The sequence below is a fragment of the Poecilia formosa genome, unplaced genomic scaffold, assembly GCF_000485575.1.
Source record: "Poecilia formosa unplaced genomic scaffold, Poecilia_formosa-5.1.2 Scaffold305, whole genome shotgun sequence".
Classification (NCBI taxonomy): Eukaryota; Metazoa; Chordata; class Actinopteri; order Cyprinodontiformes; family Poeciliidae; genus Poecilia; species Poecilia formosa.
Genome location: NW_006800244.1, coordinates 692,154 through 712,544, shown reverse-complemented (window position 1 = coordinate 712,544; position 20,391 = coordinate 692,154). Strand labels below are relative to the sequence as shown.

General features: G+C 37.8%; 3 protein-coding genes across 4 annotated transcripts; 1 reads left to right on the top strand and 2 right to left on the bottom strand.

Annotated features, from left to right (window-relative positions):
- Positions 1-247: 247 nt before the first annotated feature.
- Positions 248-9,625, bottom strand: LOC103152243 (ubiquitin domain-containing protein 1-like). 2 transcript variants are annotated; one of them, XM_007572634.2, is made up of 5 exons: positions 9,288-9,625; positions 8,768-8,854; positions 1,868-2,095; positions 1,372-1,557; positions 248-1,080 (listed from the first exon to the last, which is right to left on the bottom strand). In XM_007572634.2, exons 1-5 carry the CDS (start codon positions 9,337-9,339, stop codon positions 866-868), a joined length of 768 nt encoding a protein of 255 aa, XP_007572696.1. In that variant the 5' UTR covers positions 9,340-9,625; the 3' UTR covers positions 248-865. The 2 variants fall into 2 exon arrangements, with proteins under 2 accessions (XP_007572696.1, XP_007572697.1); XM_007572635.2 differs by lacking the exons at positions 8,768-8,854; positions 9,288-9,625 and adding an exon at positions 5,972-6,613.
- Positions 9,626-11,293: 1,668 nt separating this feature from the next.
- zdhhc16a (zDHHC palmitoyltransferase 16a) lies at positions 11,294-16,116 on the bottom strand. The gene is made up of 11 exons (XM_007572633.2): positions 15,988-16,116; positions 14,862-15,119; positions 14,164-14,358; positions 13,966-14,054; positions 13,501-13,529; positions 13,258-13,391; positions 13,033-13,116; positions 12,843-12,928; positions 12,496-12,619; positions 11,969-12,039; positions 11,294-11,874 (listed from the first exon to the last, which is right to left on the bottom strand). Exons 2-11 carry the CDS (start codon positions 15,093-15,095, stop codon positions 11,772-11,774), a joined length of 1,149 nt encoding a protein of 382 aa, XP_007572695.1. The 5' UTR covers positions 15,096-15,119; positions 15,988-16,116; the 3' UTR covers positions 11,294-11,771.
- A 160-nt stretch (positions 16,117-16,276) lies between these two features.
- mettl18 (methyltransferase 18, RPL3 N3-histidine) lies at positions 16,277-19,854 on the top strand. The gene is made up of 2 exons (XM_007572632.2): positions 16,277-16,548; positions 18,712-19,854. Exons 1-2 carry the CDS (start codon positions 16,444-16,446, stop codon positions 19,672-19,674), a joined length of 1,068 nt encoding a protein of 355 aa, XP_007572694.1. The 5' UTR covers positions 16,277-16,443; the 3' UTR covers positions 19,675-19,854.
- The last annotated feature ends 537 nt before the right edge of the window (positions 19,855-20,391 follow it).

Genomic DNA, 20,391 nt, shown 5'->3' with positions numbered 1-20,391 from the left:
TAACGTTGGTCTGAAACAAAGATGTTGCTGAATTATTGATATTTTTGAGGTTGTTGTTTTTCTTGAAATATTCATTTTAAGGGTATTTTATTCTTCAGCACAAGGCAGAATGGCCCTTTCAATGTATTAAAACTGATCTGTGACACAAACTGTCACCTGACCCAAGATTTCCCCCATTTTTTGGACTGACAAAAAGGAAAGATGAAAACATTAAATCAGTATGAAATAAATTCCCAAAAGCAAAAGATGAGTTTAAATTTATAACATTTATTAAATGACATTACAGTGTGCATAATTTTAGACAGAAAGCTATTACATGTTTGTACAGTTGTTTGAAATGATGAACTAAAAACAAATACGTTCATCTCTTTCTACCTAATAAAAGGTTCCATTATATTCAGTGTCTATATTCAGTCAAAATGTGCTGTTCACACAGTGAAGTGGAAAAGAAAATAATCTGATGTTTACAATTAGAAATACTCATCTATTTGTCATAAGAGAAAAAAAAAAAGAGAGTAGATTTTCCTTACTTGTTCTCCTTAGGTGAGCTGCATTTAATTCATCAACAAGCATAAGTACAAACAAACAAGACGAGGAGAGGAACCCATGTAAACAATAGAGCTGCAAGTCGAGGTCTTCAGAAACAGACAGACACTGGGAGGTACTTATCAGGGCGCTATTGTCACCTAAAGTGTTTCAGTGCTTTTCAGTAGTATCTCTTTATTTGGAAAAAGGGGAAAAATAGAAAAAGGAACAATATAAAAGCAATAATTTATTATATAAAATGTACATAAAATTTCCCCGCTGGAAACCTGCTCCTGTTTCTGCAGCCTTGTCTGGCACGTCCTTTTCTGACCTCCGTCCCTCAGTTGGGTATGACCGAAGGATTTATGTTGACGATCACTTGGACGACATAGTCCTTTTGGATCTTGGCATCTTGGAGGCGAGTCTTGTCTGTCAGAAGCTTCCCAGAGAAGAACCACCGCTGGCGGATCACCTCGATGTCCTCCTGTTTCTCCAACTGTTTCTTCAGCACGGCGATGGAGTCCGCCAGGCTGGCCGTCAGATGCACATCCTTCCCTGAAACAGAAATGTGCTGTGCTGTAGATATTTAAATGCTTCCGGACAGAGTTGAGGCCAAATTATTGTCAATTTTATGCAAAAAAAAAAGTTTTTTTCCCCTCTATTTCTTCTTGCTTTTGGTCATTTATGATTATCCAAAAATAATTTCTGCTTGCTAACTACATGGATAATGAAAGAGAGCATTTTGAAGTTGCTTTCCATTATTTTTCTTTTTATGAAGCTGTGACTGAGGTCAGATGTTTTGGGTGTCCACAAACATCTCCGCTTTTAAACATCTGGCGGAGTTACCTGTTGATAATCGCACCCGCAGCTGGAACTCCTCTCTAGACGGTGGAGGTTGAACTTGTTTCTGTGCACTTTCAGACAGTTTGCTCTCGCCAGACGTCTCGGTGATCAGGTTGACAGGTGGCGCTAAGGTGTACGCTGGGAGCTGGTAGCGGTTTCCCAGTTCGTCATAGCTCTCCGTGAGAGACCCTGCAGGGGAAAGGACACCCAAGTAAGCGCCCACTTCTCAAAAACCTTCAAAGATTAGAGATAAATACTCTCCTCTGAGGGAGCACGCTGTGCTTTATCCCAGAGCTCTGGGTGTATCTGCCTGTAGTGGTCACGCAGCACTATTACATAATTACAACAGTAATCTCTTACAAATCAGTCACTGGATTCTGCAAACCGCTCTACGGCATTGAGAGAATTACTATTCAACCAGTGCGTTCCAGCGCGTCTAAAGCTTAGACATGTGCGATATGTTTTCACATAGGAAACGGATTGTGTCAGCGTTTTATACCGTGTGGCAGAGTGATGCAGGCTCCATCCACTATAGCCTGGGCCAGCTCCAGGTCATTGCACTCCAGAGCCAGGGCTGCTGCTCTCAACGCATCCCAGATCTCTTTTCGTCCGTCGAAGGCGGGAGCTGTATCCCAAAACTCGTCTCTCTTGCTCCTCAGCTGGCCCTCGGTCATTGGGTACTCGCTCTTCCATTTAGGACGGTCTTTCTTGAGAGGCTCATTGCGTGCTATAAAAGAGAAATTGCAAAAAGATTGTTGCTTGTATCTACAAATGGCTGTAATCTACAGTGCTTTTTTTTTGGAGGGTTTATGTTGAAAACCAACAAAGAGTGAAGTGGAAGCATATCTTTCAAAATCCTTTACATCTGAGAAGTCTAACAGACATATCTGTTTAGCACAGTTTCCTTCAATATCCCTAAATTACCTTCAGAATTTGTAAATAGTCTATGTGTCTGTGATTTAATCTTGGCATAAATCAAGTTACACACCCATTGCCTCACAGGCTTGTTCCAAAACATTAGTGAACAAATGAAAAAGTTAATATTTAACAAGCAACACAGCAGACAAGTCGATTATAAAGTTGTGGAAAAGTTGAAATTAATATCCAAAGCTTTGACCATTTATTTAATGGAGTACGGCTCAATCCATCATCTGAAAACGAAAAAAGATCATACAACTGCAAACGTTCCAAGACCGGTTGCAAGATGAAAGCTGTTGTTGAAAGAAAGTTTCAAGTTTCCCACCAGCGTTTGCAGTTTGTCTGGGACGCAGCCAATATGCGGAAGAAGGAGGTCTTAAATCACCTCAGACCAAAATCAAACAGTTGGCCTCTATGCAAAACAGAACCGTGCACATCATCCTCAACACACCAACCACACAGTGAAGCATGGTGTCGGTAGAATAATGGTGAGGAGTTGCTTTTCTTCAGCAGGGACAGACAAGATGGTCTGAGTTGATGGGAAGATACTTGGAGCTCCTAGAAGGAAGAGGCTGCAAAATACTATTTTGCAAGAGAGAGAATGGGCAAAAAAAACTATTATTTTAAAAATTTAACAAAGGTAGAAACAAACCCAAAAAGCAGCAGCAGTAAATCCAATGAAACTTAAATCTAAAAAGTATTCACTCAGGAAGGGATTAATCCAAATGCATACCGCATCTACAATTCTAAACTTTGTTGTGTTGCTCTGTCACATAAAATCCCAATAAAATGTATGTGAGTTGGTGGTAGTAATTTAACAAAAACGATCAACAAGTATAAACACTTTTACACAGCTCTGGACTTCTTAACAAGAATCTTAACGGCAATGAAGTCGCAAACCTCAGAGAAAAAAATGCTTGGTGCGGCGATAGCCGCCACGTTGACCCACGTCACGGCTGATCTAAAAACAGCTAAGCTCTTTTCCATTACCTCTGGCGCCACTGAGCATTAGGTAATGTTTTTATTTTGCTCTGATGTTTGTCCTAAGCTTTTGTTTCCGATTGAGAGAGCCACACAAATATGCAATTTATCTCTGATGTCACATTAAAGCAACATATTATGAGCAGAATACACTTTTGTAATAACATGAAAGAGAATGCTCTGGGGGGGATATATTAGCAACACAAAGTGGATCAAGTGCAGTATAAAAAATATACAATGCATACATAGTCAAGCAAAGATAATTCTGTGGTTATTTTAACATATAACAAATTATATGATATATTAAGTTTTCTTTTCCAGAGGTGGAAAAAAAATCTGAAATTGTTAGTGCAGCTTGCGCAGGATTGCGACACCTAAACATAAAGCATATCTGTTATACAGAATTACCCACAAAGTCAGTTTGATTCACTGCTAGACGAAAATCAAACTTGTTATTTATAGCACAGTGGATTATTGCAGTCGCTACTAACAGAGACTGTACTGTACATGTGCATGGACACACACACAGACACACGGCAATGGATTATAGGCTGTAATCAGGTTCCACATAACAGGATTTATCTGCCACTATCCCATTGGGCATCAGAGGAGATGAGCATTCTTTGACCAATGAGAACCAGAGAAACAAACAAAACAAAAAAAAACACCTTTCTAACAGCCTGCATAGAAACGCAAACCCACTAGACAGAGCTAGGAAGGAAAAAAAATATGTTTTAATCTGTTGACTTTTTTAGATATATAAAAACATGTTTTATCTGCTCTGAGACTGTTTTTTGTTTTTCTGATTTTTTTTTTCTCTAGTAGAGCGGAATTTAAAACCTTACATAAGATATATTTATGTAACACACTAACTTCCAAATTCACCAGAATGGACACCAAAGATATTCTTTGTGACACTTGAAACAAGACCGGCTTGCAAATATTTGTCCTAACGTTACATGTAGGGAAGTACAGAAGTGCAATTGTAACACAGCAATCATTTTTTAAGGTTTTGTTATTACATTTGTACAGCAGTATGATAACTGCTTTTAGGACTGAATTCATACACATATTTTGTTGGAAACAAAACTAATCAACAGCCTTTCCGTTTAAAATAACTTCACACTTCTGTAAAACTTTACTTGTGCTCTGTTCTCATATGAACGCCTAAAAACAAAGATGGTTTATTTTTATGGATGACTTTGATGAGTAAAAGCAGACATTTATACAACAATGTCTAGCCTAAATAAACCATCTGATTGCATCTTACATGAAATGTGTGCACTTTTAATCTAATTCATATTCAACTGCAGGATTTATCACTGCTTCTGTCACAAAGTATGTGGCATGGTAGAGGCATCAGTGAAGGGTGCAGAAATCACAGGATTCAGTTTGCAAATGTATTTAATCGCACAATCAACTGTTTTAGTATATATTGGTCGTGAAGACCAATCCATACCTTTTATACAGAGTTTCATTAAGTTAATGAGTCTTCTTTTCAATTTGGCTTCTTTTAATGCAAACACAGTCAAAATGAAATGCAAGCGCAATTAATTTTACTGAGTAATTATCACATGGTGATAATAGTTATACCTTAAACATCCAATGAGAAGCAGCTTTAAAATTAGCGTGGAAGGAAAAAAGAATCTTCTCTTAGCGGAATAACCAAAAAATGTTTTTAATTATTATCTAACTCAAATTATATTTTCACTCAAGGTGCACACTTTGACGATTGGGAGAGCCACACAAGTATGCAATTTATCTCAAATTGCAGATATCATCAAAAATATCACCATTTGTAATATCGGAAAAGGGTTGCTTGGATCCATTATGTGGTAGGAGGTCATGTTTCAAGAGCCACGCATGCAAATTATGCTTTCCCGTTAACACATCAGGACTGTTGGATGGGCATTTTTAGTAGATGGATATTTTTAGTGGCAGAGATGCTAAAGCTCACAAGGAAAATCTGGGTGAATAGTATTTATCTCGTTACAATATCTAACCATAAAGATAAATGTGTTCCTGATGTGGTGCAGTCTAATTTTGGGCTTTGGTTTATTTAAATTAGAAGAGGGATGTGGTAACCTGTCAGAGCCATATGTTGGGTCTCGAGGTCCTGAAAGCAAATTAATATTAAATAAAGCTTTCTAACTTAAATCTCAGTACTGATGCACAATTTCAGATTTGAAGAATTTGATGAAACATAAATGCTGAAAATACTGAAAACACACCTATTTATGTTTGATCTGTTTAGCAACTGGGATTGACATGACAGTTTTGCAACCAGCACAGTGATCCTTTAAATTAATAAATTAATAATCCATGAATGTGTTGGATATTCCTATGAGGGTATACATTTAATAATTCAATATACTATAGGGATTTTTTTTCCTAAAAGCTAAAACTAATACAGATTGAATTAAATCTAATTCAGTTAAAGAACCTGCAGTTCATTTCCTTCTTTCATGAGTTTTAGTCAGTTAAATGGTTAAAACGAGAGACATGAGGCAAAACCTCAAAGGAAACTGGAAATCTGTAAGGAAAAGTCAGATTCGTGCATCGGTGTGTTTTAATGTATGGAACATACGAAAAACACATGACAAACCAATGAGGCTTTCTATAAAACTGAACCCAAAAGCAGCAGCAACAATCACACATGGCCCACTGGCTGAACTGACCCGAAGATAAAATAATCCGTACTTACTTCTGAGCAAAATCTTTAAGGGTGCATTTGGAGCGTGATAGTAGTTGCATTCCCTGGAGTTAGGAACTCCCATTGCTGTGTTTTTGTCTGCGCTTTGCTGAGAATCAAGCTTCTGTTCATCAAAAACTTCACAAAATGAGCCACGGAGCTTGACCTCAAAGAAGGTGGAGAATCCCCTCTGCGTCTGCCGAATAATGCTGATCCGCCTGATCTAGTTCATCTCAAAGAGCCAACTGAGATTCAGAGCTCATTTGCCTTCAGGTACACGTCTCCAGTTGCTTAAAAATGTCGCCACCTTCTCCTGTTTTAACACTTCTAATAAAAACACATGACCCCATAAATACCAGGTGAGCAATTAATTGAAACTCCTTCAGTGTATTCGGAGAAAGAGTCTTGTGCCCTCACAAGCGGGTAGCTGCTTTACCTTTACACAAGAGGCCTAATCCCCTGAGCTCTATTTAAAGACAGGATGGAAATACCCAAGGCAACATACTAAAGCTATTAGCAAGCTATAAACTCCAGTCTGCTGGAAGAAAAAGATGTTGTGCTACCCGGAATTTCTCCAAGTGGCTTCAGTCACAGAAAGGACAGCGAGGTGGTCCATCACACAGCGTGTGTATCAACATCTGGCCAAAATTCAAGTTGATAAATCAATTCAAGAAAGCCTGACATGCAAATACCATTTTAACATACAATTCGGACAGAGAGTGGGAAAATCCTCTGCTGCTATTGCAGTTAAACGTGTCCCGCACATCCATCTTCCCCGCCACATAGGTTGATATTTCAAAAATACTAGATTAACGAGTGTCGAAATAATCTGTCAGGTCATCGGTACAGATTAGATACAGGACTAAAAGATAAGGCTTAAGAGGTTCGTGAGATATCTGCAGACTGAAAATGACCTCCAAGCAGCAGCGGGATGAAAAGACCTCGTCACACTAACTGTTAAGAAGAGCGGCACGAATGTTAAAAGTGTGATGACGTTTTCAAAAGGTTCTGTGGCTCTGAGTGATGTTTACATGTAGATCTGCACCACATAAGGAAAATACGCACCGTAATGCTATTTTATTTAGTCACCAGCTTTGAAATCTCAGCCACTAACAACAGACATCAGCTGTTGGCATGAGGGGCTGATAGTGTCTGTCCAAGACGTCAAATACATCATTAATATGCAGAAAGTTGAAATATATTCAAGCCAGTACTGCATTTAAGCAGTCCTTTGCAATTGCAATATTGCACAATCAGCTGCAATGTGATATATTGTGCAGCTCTAGATATTTGATTTCTAGGAGGTATTAAAATATTAAATAATTCACAAAGATTTATTAAAATATTACTGATTCATCTTTCAGCTGTACGGTAGCAAAAAATGAAAAGGAAATCTGAGCACAATAATCAAGTTGCACAAGGTCAAAAAGCAAGAATTTGAGTATTGTGCTTGGTCGGCACCCAAAAACAACCTTTGACATAAGAATTACAACAAATAAACATGTTTTCCAGTGGTTTTCAAACTACAGTACAAGTAACACTAGGACTCTCATTAGTGGTATGCTAAGGAAATGTTAGAACCATTGATTTATCTTATAAATCAATGAACAACGCATAAACTGTGATGTAGGGATAATGAGTTCAAACAGCAAAATACATTTGTTGTCATTGAAACAGGTTCATTTCTGCATCACTCAAAAATAACTCACAAAGAAAACATAAAATGTAATGCTGTGTTTCATATACTTCTGAAGTTGGGAAACTGATGTAAGAGAATAACGTTACACCCATCATAACTCTGCACAAGCAGCAAGTCAGAAAATCATCGGACTCTGCTAGCTTATATGTTTGGCTGACTAAAATGACAAAAAATAAGCTAATTACAATTCCTTTCACAGCATTTTAGACTATATTCATAAAATGTACATTTTTGAATACATTTTATTCATTTTATTTGTTTGCAGTTAGAAGTACGTTTTAACTGCAGCAGCCATGTTGGATTTTTAGGTCGATGTTTGAGGTCAGTGAAAACTTCTAACTTTGGAGGACAATATTTTTTTTTATTTTTCTAACCTGGAGGCAAAAAAATTAAACTTATAAGTAAGAAAAAAACAGCATATTTGAACTGCAACCTTCAACCAAATGTACAGAGTAAATAGATAAAAAAAAAAACAACCTAATTTTAATACATTGGTTTGCGTAAAGATTCACTTAATATAACTTATTACTACGGCGGCATTTGTTACACAAATCTGAGTACTAATGGCTTAGTGTTTAACACATTTTGAAAACTGATCCATAAAAACAAACATAGGTTAAAAGGCATTAATACCACTACTGCTATTTATCCTCTGCTAACAACTGAGGTAAATTGTTCTGGCAAAAGGTTTTAATGCCAAAAACTGTCAAATACTTAAGCTAACCTTTTATTCTACTGGAATTTATTTTATTTTCATACAGTTCAGCTAGTGCTAAATCATTCAGGCCTTCCTCCATATAAGATCTAAGAATGAAAAAGCCAAGTGAATCATAAACTACGGACCACACCCATGTCATATATCTTATTGAAATTTTTTTATTTTATCTCAGTCCATGAACTGAATGTTAACGATTGAAGTCAAGTATAATAGTTCTAGCAACATAAGAAGATTCTCTAGATCTGAGAAGCCCTTCTTCACCATAATGCGGACATATATTCTATCTTAGTTACAACCTCATCCAGCAGAATTAAATATGCATTAGGAAGAGCATTATCCCAGGCTCCACATCACTGTAAATAAAGCATTTGAATGTGTTCCAGCTTCTTACCTCCACGTTTTTTAGTCCTTGTGGAGCCATGGGCACTCCCTGGTCCATCCATCCTGCTCCTCCCCACGCAGCCTCCCATCACTGTACCTGTGTCCCAGAACAAGGAGGGAAATGTAACTATTTAATCATGTTTGACTTTGTTCTTGTTTTGTTTTGTTTTTTTACAATAGATATGTTTTTCATTGAGCTTTAAAGTGGGAGGGAAGAGTGCAAGAAACGAGTAATGATTTTGGGATAAAATGACAGCTCAGCACTGCTTGTTCCTGTGAGGTCAGACAAGCTGCTATGTTTGTGTCACGTGTAGTGCCAGCTGATGGGTACACGCGCCTGCACAGCATCATGCCTCCATGCTTCCCATCTTTCATTCATAATTTCGAAAAAAAAAAAGAAAACTCACTTTAGTTCACTGTTCTTGTTGTTAGCCGTACTAAATTAACAGATGCGCTTTTCATTCAATCGAAATATTGTATAAATCGCAGAATATTTATCCTACTATAGTTTAAAATAAAAGACAAATCACCTGAAATCCAGTCTGCTATATTATGCATCCGTCTGCAGTTTGCTTGCCACATCAGAACTTGTTGGCAAACAGAAGTTTATCTCCGGATCTTGACGTGACGTGACGGGTCAGCTGAAGCTGCGAGTCTGCAGGATGACAGACCACAGTGGAAAGAGTGTCGGTGCAGCTCCGGTGATGGATGGGCGCACTGAGAGTCTGTAAAAAAATGTACTTTTCTCTTTACAAGAATGCAACAAACAAAATCTAAATTTTCTCAGCTGAAAATGAGGCAAAGCCCACTCGGGGAGTCCGTTTCAGATCTAACTCAGAATTAATGCTCTAAAGCCCAGCACGCATGCGTGAAACAGGCTCAGTAACACCAGCGGAAACGGAGAAGAGACTCCTTCAGAATAACAGCATCTATTGAGGAAAATATAGTCGCTGCAAAAGCATTCACTCTCTCAAGCTTTTGCGCAATTCGTTATGAAACAACCATAAACTCGACTGTACCTTTAGGTGTTTTATTTAGTAGACCAACACGATTAATAATTGTCAAGTTGAAGGAAGCTTTAACCCATCAAAATAAGAGCTAGTATGCCACAACTCCAAATGTGCAAAGGCATATGTGTGGCCACCTCAACTGAAGGGCAGACAATGTGAAAAATGACCAGAAACGCAATCAGTAACTCTATGGCTACATTGGAGGAGCTACAGAGATCCATGGCTCAGCTAGGAGAATCCTACCTTAATGAAAAGGTAGCAAAAAGAAAGTCACTACTGAGAGCAAGCAACAAAATCTTATTCATTTCTAAAAGGAAAAGGCTTTCTTAATTTTTTTTTACCATTCAAGTATTTCTGAGGCAGGTCTTAAGAGTGACATATTAGTGAACCCAAGTGAAATCTCAGCCCCAACTTAGCAAACTACTGGCGTAGGAGACGAAACAAACTAAGGCAAACCTTGGAACCTATGGAACCTTTTGGCTACTTGTAAGATTCTATGCTGTGAGATAAAAATGTGCTCAGGTTTATTTTACATCCTCAAGGAAAAAATAACTTGTGTTTACATTTGAAGAGGCTTATGTTGTATCTTGGTCTGGGAACAGAGTAATCCCACCAAACTTACCCTTGGCACAGACTGTCAGTCAGCTCAGTGGAGCTTATATGTTGCTTCATTTAAACTGTATGGTCTCTAAGATAGTAAAAGGTCCTGTAAGGTGCGGATTGGGTGAAGATGGAAACACCTGACACTATAAATATCATTAGAAGGTGGAGAATGAGGGGTTAGCCTGCAGCTTCAGGGCTCTGCACTCATACGCACATGGAGGGTTCGTTTGTTTATTCATTTAATTTTCCTTTGGGATTAAAGTATTTTTCAATCTGAATTTGAAAATGTGGCAAGTTGGTGAAATGAAACTGAGCCAAAAATTTCAGTCAACATTCAACTCCAGCTAGTTGCTCAAATCAAATATAACACCAACATAAATAATAAAACAGGACAAGTGGGAGGGAAAAAAAAAACAGTAGGTTCACAATTTGTTCCAAGTTCACCTCATTAAGGTTTTGGACAAATTTATGACTTGGAACACTGACATCTGCTGGAAGATTAAATCCTCTCATCCTTGCAGTTTACAGGCAGATGTGCAGCTGAGATACGCAAGATGAGAGTGATAGAATCAGCCCAAAACCATCTTATGTTTATTTTAAAACCAAGGCCTGCACTTTTCTTCCCCTCCAACGGCAAGCCCTAAATATTCACAAATTTCAAACTGAAATTCACTAAATCCACAAAATTTACCAATCTAAATTGGAAAGGGAGCTACAGTATTTCATTGCTGATCTCTGAGACATAATAAATAAATAAAACGCAGAGTGCATCTCTTGTAATTTCCCCTCATGCTCGTACCCAGATTGGCTTCCGATCAAAACGGTGGCGCAACTGGAGCTGAAACATGGCGGAGTAGAGCTAAAAGGTACATTTATAAAAAAAAATAGAGATCATGTCATACAATATAAAAAGTGACAAAAGGTTTCTAAAAAAGTAATAAAAATTTATTATTAAGATATGCAAAGTACAGAGAACATCATCAGGGTAGTGTTTGGATGGAATTGAATGCTTTAAGCATGGGTTACCATTTGAGTGGCTTTTCATAAATTAACATGGAAAATACAGGAATAGAAAAACAAAAACAACCCACTTCATTTTCAACTTTAGTGTGTCTCTTTGACATTCTTTAAAACACTGAACAAATTGGGGTTGAGGGGAATAGATTAAATATTTTACCTTAAAGATATTTTAACAAATAATTCAGTCAGCATCATTGTAGCTCCGACTCAAGAAGCGTCAGCTTGCAAGAAACATTTATATTGCATAATTCATATGCAGTCCCTGTCTTATTGAGGTAATGGAGGCCAATGGTGCCCAGTGGAGCCACCATGCGAGCCAGCTGGATAAAAATGGGTTGATATAGCAATGATTTCAGGCTACAGGTTTGCCGAAGCAGTCCGTCAAACAGGTATCAAGTCCTTTCTGACTGGGAAGATGTCCCACGTCAAGCCGTCACCATATGGCGGGTGGCCAGATGGGAGCAGGACCCGGGTCACCCAGTGGCTAAACACGAGAGAGACAAAACAAACATCATATCTCTGATCACATATAAGATAAAAACCTGAGCGGCGTGTTTGTACAAACAATGAAAACACACCTTCTTTTCTCCACTCCTAAGAATACTTTCCAGTTGTTCAGCTTGCCATAGTTGAAAGGGTTTCTGTAAACCTGACAAATTAGAAAAAGAAAAAAAAAAAAGTAGTTAAAAAAATAAAAACACGGTTTTATCCAGTTTGAAAAGAAACCACTTGTATCATTTTGCCATTGGTGTTATGGGGTTTAAATGGTGTTTTATTATCAGATTAACTCCAGCACATTTATTAGAATTCCTAGAATTCTAATAAGAATTCTAGGAATTCTTATTAGAAACAGTTCTGTGGAAAAGTATTTGTCTCCTTACAGGACCCTTCTGTTGCTGCTACAAAAATGTAGCCAATTACCATTAACTGATGATTTAAATTAGAGTTCAGGTTCAGCATTTTGTATTAACTTAGGTTATCTTGTGTGAAATTCAAATGAGCTTGAAAATGGGAAACTGCATGTGACAAAAACAATAAAACGTAAGAAATCAAGAGGCAACTATAGGGCATATATTTTTAAATTCTGATTACGGTACTTGAATACCTTTCCCCAGGCTGCCAGTCTCCGTCTTTCCTTCTTGTTAATGTGTCTGTCAATGCTCGTCTCCCCTCTGGATATGAGAACTGCGTGCCAAACAGTCAGAGCTCCCAGAGCCACGCCCACTGTGCTGCAGAAACAAAATACCTTTTAGTTCGTCTACTGCCAAAACAACAAAAGACAATATCTTCTTGTAATCAAAGTAAAACCACAGCCTGCCATCAATTTCAAAGTGACAGCAGTGTTGTATTAGAAGAGTGGAACCAGTTAGAGCAAAGACTTTTGTCTGCTTTGAGGCTTTTCCCTACATTGAGAGTAGATTACAATTATTGATAAATGAAAACACTTTTTACCTGGTGAGAACCCACATGTAGATGATGCTCTTATGAATCATCCTGTCCTTAAAGGTGTATGAAGGTGCAGGCGTGTGGAAGTTGGTCTTATCAAAACAGAAAAAAAGTACAAATGAATCACCAATCAAATGAATAAAGGAACCACTCCTTAGCTTAATCACGTGACTGTGCTTTGTTATTGAGATGATACCTGGCCAGATGGGAGAAGCCCTATTAGAAGTCCCATCCCTGTTACAGGAATGCCTGGCTTTTCCAAATCCAAATGCTTAAACCGCTGAAAGAGCAGCCCGCCCAGGTGTGAAAGACAAAAAGACAGCAAAAAATTAACCTCATTGAAAAAAATATATATATATATATATATAATTTTAAAAAGTGCAAGGATCACAAGGAGAAAGCAGCAGGCCAGCTGTCTGACCTCAAGAGCGCTGTACGCGTCAAGGAACAGGTTTCTGCCGCTGATGCTACAGTAGACACAGCCCAGGGTCATGAACAGGCAGAAAGAGAAGAAGTAGCGGTGGTTAAAATGACCCACGCAATTATTTAACCAAGCTAGCAGGTGGAAATTAAGGAAAACGAGAAGAAAAAATGCTTTCAGCCTCTAAATAAACTTTCTGAAAAAGCTTATACAACCAATTGAGTTAAAAATGACAAAGGATACGGCAATGATGGTCCATTTTCAGAATGCACCTGCAAGGACAACAACAAAAAAGGCATTTTAGGTACTTTTATTAGCAGTCAGTGGTGGCAAGTCCTTTATTCCAAAATGTATTCAAAAGCAGCCTCTTCCACAGATAATGGTCTGAAGCACAATTCCAGAAAAAAAAAAAGTTTTATACAAGTTGAACAAATAAAAACATTCACATAAGAAAATATGAATACAAATCATGAAAAATAATAATAATAAACACATATTTAATTAATAAACTCTAAATCTGTTTTTTAAATTAATTTAAAATAAAAACAATTAAAACTAAAATTGAACTGCAGCACCAGACACTTTAAATAACAAGACAAAGTGGAACAACAAAACAAAATTTTCCTTCAAACATTTAGCCATACATATGAATAACTTATACAAAACGGAAAAAACATCAGCCACTAATGAGTAAAGACATTCACTCACCTGTTACAGATACCACAGTGGTGTGTTCTTGCTGGTTTAGGCATGATGCACTTTTTACAGACCGACACAAACGGCCTGTCATTTTTTTCCTACGAGAAAGAGAACGCGTTGTGTATCTTTAAAGAGCAAAAAAAAAAGAAAAAATGGCAGCACAGCTAAACTGGTTGTTCTGCAGAGAAGCAGATTTTGAGAGCTTACTGTGGGGGGATACCCTGGGGAGGTCTTAGCAGCTTTGTAGTAGTGAAAAGCGATCATGATGAGATTCCAGTGTCCATAACAAATGTGCCAAGCAATCCATGCAGGGGAGTAAGTGTTTAAGACGAGAGGAAGAAGCACCATGTAGGCTATCACCAAAATGGAGCTGGTCAGTATCACCACCAGACAAACAAACACCTAAAAAAAGAAAGTACAAAAATGGGACAATCAACTACAATCATATGCGTCGCTGCAAATTTTATCCTTGTTAAAAAAGTATTGTTTTTCACAAAGAAGACAATTAATTGAAATCAGTCCTTAACATTTTGTTTTCAGGCTGATAAATGTGTAGTGGATGCAAAATTCTGCCTTCAAGGATAATTTTGACCTTTGAAAAGCCGTCCTAAAAGCGGCCTCCCAGATTCCTGATTCAGTAATAATTAAATCTACCATAAGAATGATAAAGCTGGGACACAACAGATTAACATAATGATGTCCAGTTTAAAGGATCATTACAGACCCAATTTAAAGTTCATCCAACCTCAATCGCAGTGAAAAAAAACAGCCGGGAACGTGGAGTACGCCAAAACAAAATAAGGCTTATTATCAATACATCTCCATTGTCCAAAACAAGGAGAAAAGCCTGAGATACTCTTTCAAGAGAAATCTTCACACACAGTTCAATTTACAGCCTCACTCACCAAGCCAAACCAGCGTGTGACATAATCCACAGTCCAAAACACTGGTTCAAAGATGGAGTCAAACACTACATCAGAGTCTGTGAGGGTGTTGAAACAAAGCGACTGCACCAGCAGCCTCATGTAGGCCCATATTTTCCTGAGCCACAGGGGGAGTCTGCTCTTCCCTCGCCTGCTGCAGAATCGCATTCGCCCGCTGCGAAGCAGGTTGAGCACGGAACCAGGACTGCACCGCATTCTGCATTTGTGATGAGGAGATGCCTGCAGAGAAAAAATAAAGATGCAGAGTTAACGGTCTTTAAAACTTAAGTTTGATAAAGAAATCAAAACCTTAAAGCCATTAAAGCTGTGATACTTGCTTACAAAACTATTGTAAATTGGTCAATTGTCCTATCATGGCTTTGATCAACGATTGGAGGATCAAATACTAGATTTGTTTAATTTTATTCATGAAATAAATATACAAAAAATAAAAACTCCCAGCATTTTAGTCCATAAAAGCATCAAACAACACATACTTTTGCAGTTTAATAAATATCTGAAAAAGGATAATCTTCTTGATCATGCCATGAAACCTGTCTTAGAATCAATTAGAACCTTGTTTAATTTATTTCACAATTTAATTCGGAGCCCAACTGACCATAATTAGGCACATCCAACATTTTGAAGTCGGAGATGAGAAAGATAAGTGACATACAGTTAACTAAAAATAATTTCCAATAGAGTATAAAGCTAATATTTGTATAACATGTCAAAAGAAACGGGAGAGGCAGTCTGGCTTGACTGCATTCCCAACAGGGTGGTGTCTGGGTGGAGGCTGCTGTGGCTGTGCAGGTGAAAGGGAGAGTTAGTGGTCTATTGGGCAACAGATTTCTGTCACCAACACACTCACTTCATCAATCAATGACAGGATATTCAACAATGACCAACAAAGCACCTTTAATTGTTTCTATATGAAAGAATAGTATGTTGTGCATAATTCATGCTCCCAGTTAACTGTCTCCCTGCGACATAAAATACTCCCAAATCCCTTTTGTGTGGATGTCATAGGCAGCTTTTGGATACCATTGTGTACTGCGGCTCACACTGACATTTAACGACAATGTTAATAGAAATTTACAGAACTTACCTGTTATGGAGAAGAGGAATAAGCCGAATTAACCTTTAAGGACGTCATAGTTAAAGTGAAGATAAAGCGGGCTTGTTGCTATTTAAGTGCCAGAGTGGGTATCGGACCTGTCAGTAAAACGCCGCTGAATCCTGACCTGGAACTACTGCGCATGTTCTGTAGACTTATTTCGATGCATCATGGTTATCTGAGTCAGGAACTGCGCATTAAACGCACATCAGATTTTAATTTTCGTTACTAATTTTTATTATTGAATGTTGTCCTTTATCTTTGTATTACTATAAATCCAATATAATTAAAAAAATCATACAACAAGTTTGTCAAATCAACGAATAATCTAAAAACTGATCATTTGCTTCAGGAATTGTGGGAATTGAAGTCTTCCCGAGAGGTCAACATGTGGAGTTGTCTATCTACCTAGCTAGCGGCAGTCTGTCGTGGTTGATTTCAGTCATTATGTCGTTTTGTTTTAACTTCGACATTTCAGGGCAAGCAAACGCCTTTCCAGAAGTGGATGGAAATAAAGTGCAAAGCGGAAGCAAAGACGATGGCGCTAAATATGTGAGGAATGTTTGTTTCTTAATCTTACGTTCTTACAGCTTATTTTAGTTGCCCGGGAGAGTAGCAGAAGTCTGATTTGCTGGAAAGATAATGATAGCACTGGGGTACAAGATTATTAAGTTGGATTTGAAAACTTATTTCTAATTTTATTCACGACGTACCAGCTAGCATGGAAATAAAACTGCTATTCAGCTTTTGTTTTGGTAGTCTACTTCCACAATAAAAGCGGTATAAATAGAACTTATCCACGGCTTTAAAAATACATATGGTATACATTTAAACTTTTTTAGGTGAAAATATATTTCTAAACTATATATATAAAAAAAACAGATATATTAAATTTAGGACTATTTTAGTAATGTTTTGCTTACTGGTCATTTTGCAGAATAATGTAGTTTTTAAAAGCATATAAACTTGGAAAGTTATTTCTTTCTTTCTTTCTTTCTATCTTTCTTTCTTTCATCTTGGCCCAGGCCTTTCCATGTTTAAATTTTCACCCAGATCATTTGGGTTTAAAATTTGGAGGTCCCAAATTATTTAATACTTATTTAAATATTTTTACCAGACTCATAAATAAAGGCCAAATAAAAACATAAAAAAATAATCGATTACAGTTTTTTTTTCTGTAAGCTGCTCTCTTGATCATGTTATTCACTCTCACTCTAATTTTTTTCTTACATGACTGTGTGTATCTTAATATTTTAGAAATCAGACAAAAGTGAGGGACAGGATTTACATTGATGGAAAGTATCTTTTATTTTTACATCAAATCCTTTGAGCCCTTCTTGACTTTTAAACTATTTTGATGAGGGAAGGAGCATTTAAAAGTCCTTTGGCTTACTTTCCACTTGTAGCTGTCAGTTTACATTGAACTTCTTAGTTGTCTCACATTATTGATATAGCAAAATCTTTTACATACTTTTTCCATCCTAGTTATTTAGAACACGCTATTTAAATTAAAGCCATGTATATTAGTAATAGAAAAAAATACAACAAAAGCTCACAATTCAGACATTTTAGTGGAACCGCTTCAGTTTTTGTGCTACAGACAAAAGAAAGTTGTAATAAAATGTCAGCTGTTAACCACTAGAGAGCGTTAGTTCATTTATTTTCCAATAGGAGACCCGTAACAACGAAAGGTTAAAGAGAAAAAAATGTGTTTGCGTTGGCGTTCTTACTGATGGGTAGACTGTATGAATCATTATTAGCTGTGCAGACACTAAACTACTAAGGCATGATGGAAGCTTTTGTGTTTTTTTTTTGTTTTTTTTTGTTACCAGAATTGTTCTGTGGCTGTGGGTGTGACCCACATGACATATGCAAATAGTGTTTTTAAGTCACATAATGAATCACAAGGCTGATCAGCAATCTCATGTCCAAGTTTAGCAACCAGTCAGCCAGCTCATTATGTCATCATTAGATTGCTATTATTATAGAAGGAAAGAAAACTGACAGAGAAAAACTCAAGAATTTGGGCTAACACGTTCACTAGTTAATGTTGTAAATTAAATTAGTAGATCTATTAGATGTGCTTTTAGCTTTATCTGTAACATTAAAGCTAAAACACAGCTTACATAAATGTCCTCTTTAGTACTTAGGGTTTCTTGTTAGAAATCTAAAACATTTTTGCTGTGAGGCTTTTCCTGAACGATACTGATTATCAGCTTTCTTTGACCTGTCAATTCTAATTTTGATCAATTTAAAGATTACGACAAAGGGAAAATGGTGCTGAATTAAAAATCAAAGGTTGTCCGCTGTCACGCTTTGAGACCCTGGCTGAAAAAACACATCAAAGTTGGTTGTTGCAGTTGTACACTGAAAATGAGTTCTTAGTTTTGATCATTTATGGCGATGGATCTGCACTCTGTGTTTGATTATGTAAAGTTTTTAACCACCTAAGAGGAATTTGGTGTTAGCCAAAGCCGCAAAGCCTTGGCTTTCTTAACTTTCTGTCATAATGTGCTGCCATGATTTCACAGAGGCTTCTGAAAGGGCCTTTGGACAAAATGGAAAACATCTAGACCATTACTCAAGTCAAAATCTCAATCAGTTTTTCTTTCATGTTCTCTTACGAGTTTTCATTTGAATTTCAATCACATTGTCTCTGACTGAAACTCACGGTCGGCTCTTTCATTCCCTAAAGCATACTGCTTTCTGTTGCAGGCAGAAGTTGATGATGATTTACCAGCCGGTCCAGTAAAAGAGGCTAAAGAGCACCTTCCTCCATCTGACCCTGAGTTCCTCCTCACTGATGGAGTCTTTGAAACAATTACCATCGGAACCCTTCCTCCTCTGCACTTCCTCAACGAAACCGTTTTCGAGAGGACGGCCTCAGAGCGAGAGGACAGGGAGAAAATCCTGTCTCACAGGGAGGAGAAGAACTCTGATCTCATCTCTGGTGTGTACAAGGGCGGCCTGAAGGTGTGGGAGTGCACTTATGACATTCTGGAGATAATGGAAAAAGAGGGAGAAACATTCAGTGGGAAAACAGTGCTGGATTTGGGTTGTGGAGCGGGGCTGTTGGGAATACTGGCCTTGAAGCGAGGAGCCAGGCAGATCCTTTTTCAAGACTATAACAGCACAGTCATCGAACAGCTCACGGTGCCAAACGTAATCCTAAACTGTGAAGAGGATGATGAGGTAGAGGGTGATGGTGAGAAAAAGGGGAAGGGTAAGGAAAAAAAACAAGAAGATGGTTGTGTAGAGAAAGGGAAAGAGGATTTGAAGTCTGGCAGCCCCCCTCCTAAGAAAAGAGCAACAGATCTATCCAAGCACCCATTAATGAGGAAGTGCCTCTTTTACTCTGGGGACTGGAGGACATTTCTTCCTTTGGTCTTAAAGAAAGAACCACAGCCCAAATTTGACATCATATTCACATCAGAAACAATCTACAACACTTGCTACTACCCTGCCCTACATGAAACGCTGCACAAACTGCTGGGACCCAGTGGTCTAGTCTACCTGGCCACCAAATCACACTACTTTGGTGTCGGTGGTGGGCTGCATCTGTTTGAGACATTTGTGGAGCAAAGGGGCGTTTTCTCCCTGGATCACCTGTGGGATGGGGCCGAAGGCCTGCAAAGACATGTAGTGGTGCTGCGTTTTAAAAAGCAAAATGACAACTGACAAGGAAATGTCAGCTGGTTTTGAAATTATTAATGGACAAGCTGTGAAATGAGTGTTTCAGAGATGCACTGATCAGAGACTTTATAGATGATTTCCAGTCACAGATTTTGTGAAGCTCTAGCTGACTGGTACAGTTTTGTCTCTGCAGACTATAAAAAAATAAAACCTTTTTAAAAACCTTTTTGAATACATTGAAGTCTTTTGTAGTAACATGTTGGATAATGATATTGCAGCCCAATGTTTCAAGGCTGTCTGCATCATGGTGCAACTGGTTATGGAGGAGAAGTTCCTCTGCAATAAAAAGAAAAAAAAAATAGAACTTCCTGTAGAAGTCCAGTTATAGTTTACTAACTTTTTGTTTTTGCCAAACTCAATATGTAGATGTGTACCAAATCCTTTTAAATTGTAGCTTAACAGGAACATGAAGCAGACTTTTTGTTACAAACAGACACTGCGTGGCTACACATATCTTTTTATACAGAGGTTATAAAAAAACAGTTTTAAAATTCAAAAAAAATTTCCATTGAACTTTTTCCGAGAAGAATAATTTGAAATTTTCCATTTACCGTTACCATTGTACCATTTAAAATGAGATTTCAGAAATATGCCATATGTCATGAGGCTCAAACAAACTTCCCCAAATCCCAGGGATGACCCGTGTAGAATGAGTAAACCAGTCAGCTGGCTGAAAGAAGGCGTTTCTTATACTTGGAGAAC